The sequence below is a fragment of the Saccopteryx bilineata genome, chromosome 7 (assembly GCF_036850765.1).
Source record: "Saccopteryx bilineata isolate mSacBil1 chromosome 7, mSacBil1_pri_phased_curated, whole genome shotgun sequence".
Lineage (NCBI taxonomy): Eukaryota > Metazoa > Chordata > Mammalia > Chiroptera > Emballonuridae > Saccopteryx > Saccopteryx bilineata.
The window spans coordinates 90,735,319-90,752,212 of NC_089496.1; the positions used below are offsets into that span (position 1 = coordinate 90,735,319).

At 39.8% G+C, this 16,894-nt stretch overlaps 1 protein-coding gene across 9 annotated transcripts in view; it reads right to left on the reverse strand.

Annotated features, from left to right (window-relative positions):
• Positions 1-16,894, reverse strand: part of NT5C2 (5'-nucleotidase, cytosolic II) — a 188,926-nt gene that overhangs the window by 68,330 nt on the left and 103,702 nt on the right. For 7 of the 9 annotated variants that reach the window (XM_066238390.1, XM_066238394.1, XM_066238393.1 and 4 more), the window contains exon 2: positions 9,078-9,197. In XM_066238390.1, coding sequence (XP_066094487.1) covers positions 9,078-9,178 — 101 coding nt within the window. In that variant the 5' untranslated portion in view covers positions 9,179-9,197. Of the gene's footprint in view, positions 1-1,769; positions 1,897-9,077; positions 9,198-11,501; positions 11,574-16,894 lie in introns of those variants that run through there. The other 2 variants (XM_066238388.1, XM_066238395.1) reach the window with 2 other exon arrangements.

A 16,894-nucleotide genomic window follows, 5' to 3' on the forward strand; every position in this document is an offset into this window, starting at 1 on the left:
TCGGGGTCTTGAACCTGGGTCCTCCAACATCCCAGTCCAATGCTCTATCCACTGTGCCACCGCCTAGTCAGGCCTTACCTTCCCTTTTGTAGTCACACATCCCCCTCCTCTGATAACTCCTAGGACCCACTGATTTGTCTCCATCACTATAGTTTTGTCTTTGTGAATGTCATATAAATAGAATCATATAGCATGCAACCTTTTGAGACTGGCTTCTCTAACTCAGTACTTTTATTTTGAGAGTCATCCAAGTTGCTGTGTGTATCAATAATTCCTTTTGCCTGTGTTATATTTCATTATATAGATATATACTGTATCTTGTTTATGTATTCACCCTTGAAGGATATTTCAGCTGTTTCTATTTTGAGGCAATTTTAAATAGAAATACTATAAACATTATTCATGTACTTTTTTTGTGCGTGTGCTAACATCAGTTTTTATTTCTCTAGAGTAAATATCTAAGAGTAAGATTTCTGAGTCACATGATTAAGTGTCTCTAACATTATAAGAAACTACCAAAATGTTTTGGCAGAGTGGCTATATCATTTTACCTTTCTCCAGCAAAGCACAAGAGTTCTAGTTGCTCCACATCCTTGGTAACATTAGGTATTGCTAGTATTTTTTATTATGGCCATTGTATTAGGTATATACACCATAGTTTTAATTTGCATTTCCTAATGGCTATCGACGTTAAACGTGTTTATGCTATACCAACAAAAATTTTAATACAATTCTGATACTCTACCTCATATTCTTCTTATTCTGACAAGATATACATCATCTGTATATTATTTAACAAATTATTAAATAATTGCATTACTATTAATGCTCCTTGGCATTCCTAAGAACCTGTATTATTCATGTGATTTTCAATTTATAAAATGGCTATTGAAATTTTAACAATTTATATCTGAGTATCTGAACCCATACTGAAATGACAGTTTAATTCAGCTTGATCAATAACACAACTGAAAAACTGAATGACATTCCTTTGATATCTATGTGTATGAGAGAAATAAAACTGATCAAACTGGCAGTCCCTGTATGTATAAATCTAATATCTGCTTTTAATTTGAGGTTTAAAAAAATATATTTTTAATTTTAGATTTTATGTACTGATTTTCGAGAGAGGGAAGAGGGAAGGGGAGAGAGAGAGAGAGGGAGGGAGGGAGGGGGGGAGGGAGGGGGAGAGAGAGAGAGAGAGAAAGAGAGAGATAGGAGTGGGAAGCATCAACTCATAGTTGCTTCTGGTATGTGCCCTGACTGGGCAAGCCCAGGGTTTTAAACTAGCGACCCTGAGCATTCCAGGTCGATGCTCCATCCACTGCACCACCACAGGTCAGGCCATCACCATCATTTATCATTCTACTAGTGTGTTAAACTACAGGTTCTACAAAATAATTTTTATGTAAGTACACAAATTCCTTAAACATGTACAATGCATTTATTTTTATTGGAGAAGAAACTATTGTCCAAAGATTTAAATTAAGACTGGTATGGCTTTTGAGGCCTCAATTTCAATTAAAAAATGATTTCAGATAAATCATATATAAATATTCTTTAAATATAAAATAATTGCAATTTCTTTTAAAATAAGGCAAAAAAACCTAGTAAATCAAAAATTCACAAGCCCAATTACTATCATATTTCAGTTCAATATGATAAAAACCACTGCTGAATTCATAAGCTGATTTCATAAAAGCCAACTCCCTTATAAAAATTCTTCTGTACTATAATCATTAAAACTTTAAAAGGGTAAAATCAAGTACCTGACTTCAGCATCCTGGGCATAGTCAACATGGAAAGCAGATGAAAAACGTGACTGTTCCATTCTTGAATCTGGTAGATATAAATTCTGATCTGTACTGATCACTATTAGAATCTAAGTGTTAAACCAGGAACTGTTTAAGAGGTAACTGCCCAACCTGCCCTCTTCAAGCACTATATATAACATTTGAGCAGCTCAGACTATCTTCTGACCATATAGCAAAACATATTTCAATGAAGGGTTTGGTCTGATGATAAATTACATCAGCCTAGAAGACTCAACAGCCACAATAAGGAAATGGCAGAACAACAGTCATACTTTGAAGGCTAGTTTCTTCATAATGACACATAAGCATCATTTCCATACTGAAATTTAGAAAACTAATATTAAGTAAAAAAAAAAAGCTGGAAGTTAGGTGTTTCTTTACTTAATTAAAAATATTTAGCTTGTCCTAAAAGTGAATTCTAAGGCATCACATACAATGTAGTTTATGATAAATGATCACAATAACCTGCTTAAATTAGGCAATGATAAATTAATACCTCCAATAAGTATCTTTAATAAAAAGCCCTGGAAACAGAATACTCTACAAATTAACTTAACTATAAAATTAAAATAAATGTCTTCTAAATGATCTTTTTTCTTTTTTTAAATGAGAGGAGGGGAGATAGAAAGACAGACTCCCACATGCACTCCAACCGGGATCCACCCAGTAACTCCCATCTGGGCTGATGCTCAAAATAACTGAGCTATCCTCAGAACCCCCGGGGCCACACTCAAACCAATGGAGTCGCTGGCTTCGAGAGAGGAAGAGAGAGAGAAGGGTTAGAGCAGCGGTCGTGACCCACAGGTTGAGAACCACTGGGTTAGAGGTAGAACAGAAGCAGATGGTTGCTTCTCATGTGTGCCCTAACCAAGATTAAACCGGGGACATCGCATGCTGGGCCAACACTCTATCAACTGAGCCAACTGGCCAGTTCTTTTTCTTTTTAATAATTACTTTTGTTTTCTAGTGTCATTCCTCTTTCTTTTTTTAAAGATTTTGTTTATTGATTTTACAGAGAGAAGGGGGGGGAGGAACCAAAAGTATCAACTCATAGTTGCTTCACTTTAGTTGTTCACCGATTGCTTGTTGTATGTGCCTTGACTGGGCAAGTCCAGGGGGGTTTTTTTGTATTTTTCTGAAGCTGGAAACGGGGAGGCAGTCAGACAGACTCCCACATGCGCCCAACCGGGATCCACCCAGCACGCCCACCAGGGGGCGATGCTCTGCTCATCCGGGGCGTCGCTCTGTCACGACCAGAGCCACTCTAGCGCCTGGGGCAGAGGCCAAGGAGCCATCCCCAGCACCCAGGCCATCTTTTGCTCCAGTGGAGCCTCGGCTGCGGGAAGGGAAGAGAGAGACAGAGATGAAGGAAAGGGGGAGGGGTGGAGAAGCAGATGGGCGCCTCTCCTGTGTGCCCTGGCAGGGAATCGAACCCGGGACTTCCGCACGCCAGGCCGACACTCTACCACTGAGCCAACCGGCCAGGGCCCAGGGTTTTGAACCAATGACTTCAGCATTCCAGGCTGACCCTCTATCCTGTACCACTACAGGCCAGCTAAGTGATAAATGATTTCTATATAATTTTTTTAAATTGATTGATGATTTTAGGGGCGAGAGGAAGGGAGGGACAAAGGAAGAGAGGGACAAAGAAAGGGAGGAAGGAAGGGAAGGAGAGGGAGGGAGAGGGAGGGAGATGAAGGGAGATGGAGGGAGAGAGAGAGAGGGAGAGATAGATAAGGGAAGCATTCATTTGTTGTTCCACTTAGTAGTGCATTCATTGGCTGCTTCCCGTATGTGCTCTGACTGGGGATCAAACACGCAACCTTGGCATTTCCAGATGATACTCTTAACTGACTGAGCTAAGCAGCCAGGGCTAAAAATTTTAATTAACAAAAGCAAATACCTACAAGAATTCAAAAACCAAAATTTTTTATATTAAAAGGAAATTTTTTCAGTATTTCACAATGAATGAAACTTGAGAACAGTATGCTCAGTGAAATTAGTCACAGGAAGACAAAAACCTTATAATTCCACTTATATGAGGTACTCAGAAGAGTTAAAATCATAAAAACAAAGTGTAATGGTGGTTGTTTACCAGAAGCTGGAGGGAGAAGAAAATGGGATTATTGTTTATTAGGTACAGAGTTCTAAATTTACAATATGAAAAAAGTTAGAGATGGATGGTGGTGATTGTTGCACAATGTGAATGGATTTAATACAACTGAACCCTTAAAAAATGATGCAGATGGTAAATTTTTATTGTGTATACTTTACTACAATAAAAAAAAGAAAAGTTTTAAATGATCTAAAAATTCAAAGCCATGAAGATGCTTTTCCTACTTCTATTATTTCAGATTGTACTAACTATGTGAAGAATGTTACCTGTTGAGCCTATCTAAAATCTTCCAGGAAATATCATTCCAAATGAGTCAGAAGTATACTCAGGCTATGACATATTAAATACAATTAGGACACAATGTTTACCAGATGACCTCTCTTCATGGCATAATTCTAACCCTTGTTTCCACTAATATATGTTACATCATAACCAAGTATATACTTTATAACAAAAAGACAAGCAAATAATTGAACAGAGTATTAAACACCTCTCTTCAAATAAACCTCTCCCAAATACATGTTATGTGTTTTATTTATGTAGATACACAGAAACATTCTGTTTTACACTTTAATTCCCATGAATATCTAGCAATATGTCTCTCACACATTGCATTCGTTTGTATCACTGATTGAGTCTTCATACCTTGATGAGAATCTGAAATGTTTTTACTTTTTCAGGGTATAAGGAATAACAGCAGCCTAAACCTCTAGAAATGCTATATAGTCAGCAGATGTTCCTGCATGAAAGAATCAGATCAATTTGTTATGAAATACCTGTTTCCTTTGAACAGACACACACCCAAAAATTGTCATGAGGCCTGAAATCATGATATGCTGGGCCAATGACTGGAAGTTTAGTTTGTTCAGTAAAAGCAGCCTATTTCCATTTGAACATAGATCAGTTGATTAAAGATCCTAACATGCAGTTAGTTGTCAATCATAAGCTCTCAAGTAAACAATTATTAATTTCCAATTATTAAGTTCCAAGCAACATTTTTTTTTAGTAAAGTAATTCTGATTTTTAATTTTATTTTATTTATTCATTAGAGAGAGAGAGAGAGAGAGAGAGAGAGAGAAGAGGAAGGAGCAGGAAGCATCAACTCCCCATATGTGCCTTGACCAGGCAAGCCCAGGGTTTTGAACCAGCAACCTCAGCGTTTCCAGGTTGACGCTTTATCCACTTACACCACCACAGGTCAGGCAACATTTTTTTTTTAAATACAGTTTATTACTAATTTCAAATACATCGGTTTTTTGTGTTTTTTTTAATTTTCTTTTGTGTGTGTGTGTGTGACAGAGAGAGACAAAAGAGAGGGACGGACAGACAGACAGGAAGGGAGAGAGATGAGAAGCATCAACCCTTCCTTGCGGCACCTTAGTTTCTCATCAATTGCTTTCTCATATGTGCCTTGACCAGGGGACTACAGTAGACTGAGTGACCCCTTGCTCCAGCCAGCGAACCTGGGCTCAAGCTGGTGAGCCCTGCTCAAAACAGTTAAGCCACTGGCAGCCTCAGGGTTTCAAACTTGGGTCCTCTGTGTCCTAGCCCAACACTCCATCCACTGCGCCACTGCCTGGACAGGCGCAACGAACATTTATTGAACACTGATTTTAAAGTTGGAAGAAGCCTGAGAGATTTTCCTATTTAAGTGCATCTGTTTACAGAGAAAGAAACCATCACCCAGAGAAGCAAACTGGCCTCCCCAGGATCACAATAGCACAAAACCTAAACCCAGCTCTCCTGATTCCAACTGTCTACTTCTTATTCACTGCTTAGAATTAATTTCAGAGACAGCATTATAATCTTGTATTTTGTCATCTTCACTAATGTGCCTATGTCCACTATATCATAAATATACTCTATCTGACTCTTAAAGATTTATATTTTCTAAGTAGATAAAACCAGTCATGTGCAGCCTGACTGGTGGTGGCACAGAGGATAGAGCATTGACCTAGTACGTGGAGGTCTCAGTTCAAAACTCTAAGGCTGCTGGCAAAAGCTTGGGCTCATCGGCTTGAGTGTGGGCTCACTAACTTAAGTGCAGGGTCACTGGCTTGAGCATGGGCTTGTGAGCTTGAGCAGGGGATCACTGGCTTGAGTCCAAAGGTCACTGGCACATATGAGAAGCAATCAATAAACAACTTAAGGAAAAATGCAACTACAAGTTGATACTTCTGATCTCTCTCCTCTCCCCTTCTAGCTCTCTCTAAAAAACAAAAAACTATTTTCAGTTGTGTGCACTTCCTGAAGATCTTAATTATTAAAATTTTGCATAAAAACTAAATCTAAATTAAACTTTTTGGTTCCTTAAAGCACCACTAGTATAAATATGGCTTATTTTTCTTTCTCTGGTAGATTTGCATCAAGTGATCAAAACAGAAAACTTAAGGCCATAAAACAAGGTAAGTGGGTATACTGCCTACAGTGGGATAGACGGAAAAACATAAAACCCCTCTGATCAAACCTGTCACAATAGAGATTTGTTGTCAGCCTACATGTCACATTCTTGAGCTCCAGGAGTATGTGAAATGTAAATATCCTTTGGATGAAGCTGATGAAAAAGGATGGCTTCCACTGCACGAAGTTGTTGTTCAACCCATCCAGCAAATACTTGAAATTGTTTTTAATGGTGAGAAAACATAAAACCCCTTTGACCAAATCAAATCAAGAATGTAGGAATTATAAGCGTTCCAAATGAACATAGCAAGCAAAAAGAAAAAGCGTAAGATTTGGAATTTGGAAAAGGCAGTACACGTTTTAAACTCAGAGTATAAAATTAGCACATTTTGGGAGGTTCAGAGTTCACTTTTTGCATCCTTCCATGAATGTGACACGGGTTGGCAATTGGCAAAAAGGTTATCAAGAAAAGTGATAAAGGTCCTGGCCAGTTGGCTCAGTGGTAGAGCATCAGCCAGGAGTATGGAAGTCCCAAGTTCAATTCCTGGTCAGGGCACAGAGGAGAAGCACCCATTTGCTTCTCCACCCTTCCCCCTCTCCTTTCTCTCTATCTCTCTTTCCCTCCCACAGCCAGGGTTCTAATGAGGCAAAGTTGGCCCAGGAGCTGAGGATGGCTCCATGGCCTCCCTCCGCCTCAGGCGCTAGAATGGCTCTGGCTGCAACAAGCGCAACATCCCAGATGGGCCGGGCATCACCCCTTCGTGGGCTTGCCGGGTGGATCCCAGTTGGGCACATGTGGGAATCTGTCTCTATGCCTCCCGCTTCTCACTTCAGAAAAATAAGAAAAGTGATAAAAGTTTATACATATGAATTAATTTAAATATAAAAGCTTTTTGCTTTTGAAAGTTGGCTTTTAATTTTTCATCTTGAACTGTCTCTTGATATAACAGTTTTCAAAAGATTATTATATAGTATAAGTAGTACAATATTTGTTCTTACATTATTTTTATAATGTAAACATTAATATTATAGTAAATAAAATTTTTAAAAAGCTGCATAGTAAGTGACCTACGATCAGGCAAATGTCATCAGCCTACTTTAAAAACCAACTGCTGATACAGTAATTAACTTTCAAATTATTCAATATCAAATAACTATTCTCTTCAAAATGTTAATTCTTCTGAAATACTACGTTACCTAATTCTGACCAGCTTTATACAAAGAGAATTAGATTTTTTTGTCATAATTCATTTTCTTTATTCATTTTTAAATTTTATTCAGAAAATTAACTTTAGCATGGTGACACTGATTAATAAGAGTACACAGGTTTCAGGTAAACATTTCTACAGCATTTGAACTGTTGATTATGTTGTATACCTATCTCCCAAAGTCAAATCATTTTCCTTCACTTTATATTTTTACCCTCTTTACACCCTTCCCCTCACTTCCACCCCATATCCCCTTGCCCTGTCAGAATTAGTTTAAGTTATTTCTATACACTACTTCAGACATCTTTCCAACAAGACTTTAAAAGCAGTACTTCCTCTCTCCTCTGGCCCCAAAAGAGAGAAGTAATTATGAGTTGTTGTAGACTTCCTAGAGATCCCATGCAACTTTTTTGGCACTACCAATACACCAGGTATTTCTACTTATTTCTGGTTTTTCTTAAAATGGGAAGTAGAGATAGTTGTAATGGTCCCAGATCTTTGTATCCTATAAATTCACAAAAAGTATAAACTTCAATTTCTATATAAAATGCTTCCTAAATGCAGTACCTACTTCCAAGTATCTTAGCTACTTACTTAAGATTTAGGTAGAAGTAATCTTTAATTGAATCTATTAAAAGTGGTAAATAAATAAAAAATACATTTAAAACATTTAAAGGGAAAAAAATTTGGAGAAAATTTTAAAGTCTTAAATCAATATAACAGAATGTTGCTAACACCCAGAGTTACCTACATTCAATTTAATACACAGTAGCCAGAAGATACAATTTAAAAAATCTATTTAAAAATTATAGTCAGTTTGTGGTAAATGTCAAAAATTTCATTTTTATTAAGGTGCAATTTTCTAGAAGCTGAAAACTTTCTCCTATTAAGGACTTTTTTTTTAAATTTTTTTAAAATTCTTTTTCCTGCATCCTTCCGAAGCTGGAAACAGGGAGGCAGCCAGACAGACTCCTGCATGTGCCCGACCAGGATCCACCCGGCACGCTCACCAGGGGGCGACACTCTGCCCACCTGGGGCGTCGCTCCACCTCCACCAGAGCCACTCCAGCGCCCGAGGCAGTGGCCATGGAGCCATCCCCAGCGCCAGGGCCATCCTTGCTCCAATGGAGCCTCGGCTGCGGGAGGGGAAGAGAGAGACAGAGAGGAAGGAGAGAGGAAGGAGAGGGGGAGGCGTGGAGAAGCAGATGGGCGCTATTCCTGTGTGCCCTGGCTGGGAAGCGAACCCAGACCCCTGCACGCCAGGCCGACGCTCCACCACTGAGCCAACTGGCCAGGGCCTCCTATTAAGGACTTTTATTAATAAGCAGTAGTGAGAAACTTTAAAGGAAAGACAGCAGCAGTATGGTGCACTAGTGATTTAAAGTCTAGACTTGGGGCTAGATTTGAACCATTAACCCTCTATATAATCTAAGATAAATTACCTGACTTACCTGTACATTAATTTCATCATCTATAAAATGAAGATAACATGTGCCCACTTTATAGTTGTTTTAAGCATTAAATACACAAAATACTCACCGATGATAGGCTTCTCGCCGATACTTTTTCAGGGCATGTTTATCCATGTTAGCAGGCAGATCTGCTGCATTCTGTAACCGATCACTCCAGGAGGTTGTCATTTTAACTGTATGCAGAATTCTAGAAAAGAAAATCAGTATTGTAATTTAGGGGCTTAATATCGGTATTTGTAGGCTGATATTAATTTTTCCACTAATTTGAAAGAGGAAGGAAAGGTGATTGGGGAGAGGGAGGGAGAATCATTAACTCCTTGTTTTACTTAGTGGTGCACTAGATGATTGCTTCTTGTATGTGTCCTGACCAGGGATTAAACCTGCAACTTTGGCTTGCCAGGACACTTCATCCATTGAGCAACCTGGCCAGGGCAATACCTGACTTTTTTAAAAATTAGAAAAACTTGGCCCTGGCCGGTTGGCTCAGCAGTAGAGCATCAGCCCAGAGTGGGTTTGATTCCCAGTCAGGGCACACAGGAGAAGCGCCCATCTGCTTCTCCACCCCGCCCATCTGCTTCTCCACCCCTCCCCCTCTTGCTTCTCTCTTCTCTTCCTCTCCTGCAGCCATGGCTCAATTGGAGTGAGCTGGCCCCAGGCACTCAGGATGGCTCCATGACCTGGCACTCAGGATGGCTCCATGACCTCGCTTTAAGTGCTAAGAGCTTGATTGCTGAGCAACAGAGCCACACCCTAGATCAGTGATTTTCAACCTTTTTTTTTCCATGGCACAAACACACACTAATTACTAAGGTCAGTGCCCCTGACTAAATATAACCATTTTCATCTCATGGCACAAATAAATTAGTTACTAAGGGAGAAGAGGTCAGGGTCCCTTTTTCTTTAGTAATTAGTTTATGAGGTTGAAAATCACTGCTCTAGATGACCAGAGTATCACCCCCTAACGGGCTTGCCAAGTGGATCCTAGTCAGGGCTCATGCAATCGTCTGTCTCAGCCTCCCCTCCTCTCACTGAATTAAAAAAAAAAAAAATTAGAAAAACTCTAACTTGCAATTGCCTGGTACAATTACCGTATTTCCCCACGTAAAAGACGCACCCTTTTTTGAAAAATCTGAGCCTAAAAATTGGGTGTGTCTTATACAGTGTCGTGGCATTTCAAATGCCATAAATCAGTGGTAGTCAACCTGGTCCCTACTGCCCACTAGTGGGCCTTCCAGCTTTCATGGTGGGCAGTAGCAGAGCAACCAAGTATAAATAAAAAGATAGATTTAACTATAGCAAGTTGTTGTATATAGGATTTATTCTGCCAAACTTAGCGAAAATCTGACATAAAGTACTTGGTAATTATTATTATATGCTTTAACTTGCTATAACTCTGCTTTATAAATTTTATAAAGTAAGGTTACTTCCCTACTTTATAAGTCACCATTACTATGGAAACGGTGGGCAGTTAGAAAATTTTACTACTAACAGAGATACAAAAGTGGGCAGTAGGTATAAAAAGGTTGACTACCCCTGCCATAGATGGAACTGAGAACAAGGCAATATATAAAGACAGTGATTGATCATCAGACACAGATAAGAACAAACTAATGGATGGGAATTTTTGTTTGTTTGTTTTTGTTTATTTTCTGAAGTAAGAAGAGGGGAGGCAGAGAGAAAGACTGCCACATGAGCCCAACTGACCAGGATCCACCTGGCATGCCCACCAGGAGGCAATGCTCTGCCCATCTGTGGCATTGCTCTGTTGCAACTAGAGCCATCTTAGCACCTGAGGTGGAGGTCATGAAGCCATCCTCAGCGCCCAGGTCAACTTTGCTCCAATGGAGCCTTGGCTGTGGGAGGATTAGAGAGAGATAGAGAGAAAGGAGAGGGGGAAGGGTGGAGAAGCAGTGGGCTCTTCTTCTGTGTGCTCTGGCTGGGAATTGAACCCAGGACTTCCACACACCAGGCTGACACTCTACTGCTCAGCTAGCCAGCCAGGGCTTGGATGGGAGCTTTGACAGTGATAAGGAGTTGTATGAATTTTATGATGAATAAAACTTGAGTTCAATAACTTTATGTAATAAATTTTTTTCAAATTTCAGGCCCCAAAATTAAGGTGCATCTTATACTTGGGAGCATCTTGTACATAGGAGCATCTTATACATGGTGAAATATGGTATCTATTTAAATATACTGAATATAGTAAACATACTAAAAACTATATTGATACTTCTAAACTATGGAAATTTTGAAAAATATTTCATATAATAAATAATTTATATCCAGAAAGATCATACACACACACACACACACACACACACAATTTTTTTTGTATCTCAAGTGATATTTTGCCAAAAAAGACATAAACACTTTTTTAAAGTGAAATGAGGGGAGCTGGTGAAACAGACACTTGCATTGGCCCCAGCGGGGAACATCCTAGCAACCCATCTTGGGTAGATGATCAAATCAACCAAACTATTTTTAGTACCTGAGACTGACACTCAAATCAATGAGCTATCCTCAGCGCACAGGCCTATGCTCCAGGCAATCAAGCCACTGGCTGTGAAGAGAGAGGGGAAGAGAGAGGAGGAGAGAGAAGCAGATGGTCACTTCTCTTGTATGCCTTGATCAGGAATCAAACCCAGGATGTCCATATGGCGGGTGGACACTCTATCCACTGAGCCAACAGGCCAGGGCAGAGATATACATTTTTTAAAATTATTTTTAATTTTATTCATTTTTTAGAGAGGAGAGAGAGATGGGGGTAAAGGGGGGAGGAGCAGGAAGCATCAACTCCCATATATGCCTTGACCGGGCAGGCCCAGGGTTTTGAACCTGCAACCTCAGCATTCCAGGTCAACGCTTTATCCACTGTGCCACCACAGGTCAGGCAATATATACATTTATAATAAACACATATAAGATGTGTAACATCATTAGCCACTAGTCATTTACAAATCAAAATCAGAATGAAATACCATTTCAAATGATATTTTTATTGAATAATTACAATAACAATGACAAAAACAAGTACTGATAAAGATTTGAATAAATTGGAACCATCATCTTGTGCTGGTGGGAATGTAAAATGAACAGCTGGTTTGGAAGTTTGGCAGTTCCTCAAAATGTTAAGCATAGAGTTACCATATGCCTCAATAATTCTACATATAGGTATGTGCCCATGTGAAATGAAAACGTATGTCCAAACAAAAGCATCAAAGTAAATGTTCATACCATTATTATTCATCCATAGTCCACAAACTGAAACAACACAAATGTCTATTACATGGAAAATGAATTTTTAAAATGCATCATATTCCTATAATGGAATGCTATTCAATAATTTTTTAAAATGATGTATTGAAAATATAAAGCAACATATCTAAAATCTGGAAACATTATGCTAAGTGAAAGAAACTAGTCACAAAAAGACCTTATATTATATGATTCCACTTACATGAAATGTCAAGAATGTACAAATCTCTAAAGATAGAAAGTAGATAAGTATTTTCTTATTGCTGGGTGTTGGAATAAACGGGGAGAAACTGCTAATGGGTATGGGCTTTCTTTAGGAGATGATAAAAATATCCTAAAGTTAGATTGTGATGACTCTGCAATGCTGTACATACATATAAACTCACTGAACTGTGTATTTTTAATGGTGTATTCTATGTAAGTATGTAAGTTATATATTTAAATAATGCTGTTAACAGGAAGATCATATATATCACTTTAACATAATAAAGCATAAATAACTTTAAACCTAACCTTAAATTCTAGAGAAGAGATTGAGACCATGGGTTTACGGAAACATAATTTTCAGTTAATGTTTCAAAATGTGTAAACAATTTTTAAATTCTGATCAACAGCCTGACCAGGCGGTGGCGCAGTGGATAGAGCGTCGGACTGGGATGCGGAAGGACCCAGGTTCGAGACCCCGAGGTCGCCAGCTTGAGTGCGGGCTCATCTGGCTTGAGCAAAGAGCTCACCAGCTTAGACCCAAGGTCCCTGGCTCCAGCAGGGGGTTACTCGGTCTGCTGAAGGCCCGCGGTCAAGGCACATGTGAGAAAGCAATCAATGAACAACTAAGAAGTCGCAATGCGCAACGAGAAACTGATGATTGATGCTTCTCATCTCTCTCCATTCCTGTCTGTCTGTCCCTGTCTATCTCTGCCTCTGTAAAAAAAAAAAAAAAAAAAATTCTGATCAACATACTATGACACTAAGATCAAGCAATGGTGGTACAAAAGTAATGAATGTTTGATTTCTAACTTTATCACATTTATATTTATATTTTTATATAAAAGTTATTTTTCAGTTAGTATAAAAGACTATGTACTAAAACAGCAGTTCTCAACCTGTGGGTCGCGACCACAGGTTGAGAACTGCTGTACTAGAAGAAATAAACTAAAACATTTCATCTCAGAGTCAACATCTAAAATGAGGTGAGTAGCTAAGTATCTACCTTAATATTTTAACATTATTGTAGATTTTATTTGTTTTTAAGGGTTTCATCTGTAAATAGTTGTAGGGTTTTTTTGCTTTGTTTTCTTTGTTACAGAGACAGAGAGAGGGACAGATAGAAAGAGACAAACAGGAAGGGAGAGAGATAAGAAGCATCAATTCTTTGTTGCAGCTCCTTAGTTGTTCATTGATTGCTTTTCAATATGTACCTTGACTGGGGGCTACAGCAGAGCAAGTGAACCCTTGTTCAAGCCAGTGACCTTATGCTCAAGCCAGCAACCTTTGGGCTCCAGCCAGCAACCATGGGGTCATGTCGATGATCCCACGCTCAAGCCAGTGACCCTGTGCTCAAGCTGGTGAGCCCATGCTCAAGCCAGATGAGCCCACACTCAAGTTGGTGACCTCGGGGTTTCCAACCTGGGTCCTCCACATCCCAGTCCAATGTTCTATCCACTGAACCACAATGCCTGGTCAGGCTATAAATAGTTTTAAATAAGTAGGAAATTTAATAACATTTTATTAAAATACCAGTTTGTCAAATACTGCTGATATCTCCATCAATATAAAGTAAAAACGTTTACCCATTAAGAAGTTTCTCCCTTTACCTCTTAATTCCCATCTCCTGGCAACCGCAGATCTAGATTCTGCCTCTATGGATTTATCCAGTCTGGAAATTTCATATAAATAGAATCATATAACATGTAACCTTTTGCATCCTGCCACTTTCTCTTAGCATAGTATTTTCAAGTTTCATCCATGTTGTACTATTCTCAGACACTTATTCCTTTTTATGGCAGACTAATACATATTCCTCTATATGTATATACTTCAATTTGTTTATCTATACTTCTGCTAATGAACATTTAGACCAGGGGTCAGGAACTTATGGATCACGAGCCAGATGTGGCTCACAGACAAATCTTTAATAAAAAAAAGAATGTTAAAAATATAAAACATTCTCATGTATTACAATCCATTTGTTTCCTACTGCTCATGTTCATGGTTGCAGGTGGCTGGAGCCAATCACAGCTGCCCTCCGGGACACCACGAAATTTTTATTGGATTATGCATAACGTACATGGGTCGTTGTGAGGTCAGGAAGTAAACTTCTCTCCTTTATTTTTATTTTTTATTTTTTTGTATTTTTCTGAAGTTGGAAACAGGGAGGCAGTCAAACAGACTCCTGCATGCGCCCAACCAGGATCCACCCGGCATGCCCACCAGGGGGCGATGCTCTGCCCATCTGGGGTGTTGCTCGGGTTGCAACCAGAGCCATTCTAGCGCCTGAGGCAGAAGCCACAGAGCCATCCTCAGTATCCGGGCCAACTTTGCTCCAATGGAGCCTTGGCTGCGGGAGGGGAAGAGAGAGACAGAGAGGAAGGAGAAGGGGAGGGGTGGAGAAGCAGATGGGAGCTTCTCCTGTGTGCCCTGGCCGGGAATCGAACCCGGGACTCCTGCACACCAGGCCGACGCTCTACCACTGAGCCAACCAGCCACGGCCCTCCTTTTAATCAAGTAGTCAGCTAGCTAACTGCAGAAACCTTTTGATGAAGAAGATGGCTAAAAGAAAATAAGATGAAGAATATCATACTTTTCAGCAGGAATGGACAGAGGAATTCACCTTTGTGGGAAGAACAGGTTCTGCCGTGTCTAATATGCAATGATAAAATTGCATTGATGAAAGGGTCAAATATAAAGCGGCACTTTGACACACGCCATGCTACATTTGCATCGAAATATCCTGCTGCAGGGGACAGCAGGAAGAAAGCATGTCAAGAGCTACTGTGCAGAGTGCAAGCTAGTCAGCAGCAACTCCGTGTTTGGACCCAACAAGGTGACTGGAATTCAGCTAGCTTTGCTGGTGCTTTAGCTATTGTGAGAAACAGAAAGCCATTCACAGATGGGGAGTATGCCAAAACATTCATGCCTGATGTTGCCAATGAACTTTTTGACAACTTTTCAGATAAAGACAAGATAACCAAATGAATAAAAGACATGCTTCTGATGCCAAGAACTGTTCACAATCGTACCATCATGATGGCAAATCAAATTGAGACAACACAAGTGAAGGACATAAATGCAGCACCATTCTTTTCTCTCGCTTTGGATGAGTCAACAGATGTAAGCAATTTATCCCAGTTCAGCGTGATTGCAAGGTATGCTGTCGGTGACACACTACATGAGGAAAGTCTTGCTGTTTTGCCTATGAAAGAGACAACAAGGCGGAGGATTTATTCAAGTCTTTCACTGAGTTCGCAGAAGAAAAAATCTACTGATGGATAAACTTATTTCAGCGTGTGTACTGATGGTGCTCCGTGCATGGTGGGGAAAAACAGGATTCATAGCGCTTCTTTGTGAAAATGAAGAGAGCCATCCTAAGTTTTCACTGCATCCTACATCAGGAGGTGCTTTGTGCTCAGATGTGTGGCGAGCAGCTTGGTGAAGTGATGTCGCTGGTCATTTGGGTGGTCAACTTTATTGTTGCTCGAGCTTGAAATGATCGCCAGTTTAAAACACTGCTGGATGAAGTTGGGAATAATTATCCTGGTCTGCTTCTGCACAGCAATGTGCATTGGCTGTCAAGAGAGAAGGTGCTCAGCCGTTTCGCAGCTTATCTGAGTGAAATCTGGACTTTTCTTGAAATGAAAAATGTCAAGCATCCTGAGTTAGCTAACACTGAGTGGCTCCTTAAGTTCTACTATCTTGTGGACATGACTGAACATCTGAACCAGCTCAATGTGAAAATGCAAGGCGTTGGAAATACAGTCTTATCCCTTCAACAAGCAGTGTTTGCATTTGAAAACAAATGGAACTCTTCATTGCCAACATTGAAACAGGTCGTTTACTACACTTTGAAAAAGTAGGAGAGTTTAAAGATGCATGCACAGCAAGTGACCCTGCTCAACATCTTGATCTCCAACAGCTACTGGGCTTCACATCTAATCTCCTGCAGTCATTCAAAGCGCGCTTTGGGGAATTTTGTGAGCGCACTCATCTTTTTAAGTTCATCACCCAGCCACACAAGTGTGCAGTGGACAGCGCCGACCTGAGTTACATCCCCGGTGTCTCTGTCAGAGATTTTCAGCTACAAGCTGCTGACCTGAAGGCCTCAGACATGTGAGTGAATAAGTTCAAGTCACTAAATGAAGATTTGGAAAGACTTGCACGACAGCAAGCAGAGTTAGCGAGCAAACACAAGTGGGGAGAAATGAAAAAACTTCAACCTGTGGACCAGTTGATTGTCAAAACTTGGAACGCGCTTCCCGTCACATACCACACACTGCAGCATCTGAGTATTGCTGTACTGACAATGTTTGGCTCTACGTATGCATGTGAGCAGTCTTTCTCACATCTAAAGAATGTTAAGACCAACCTACGATCACGTTTAACGGATGGAAGTCTCAACGCCTGCATCAA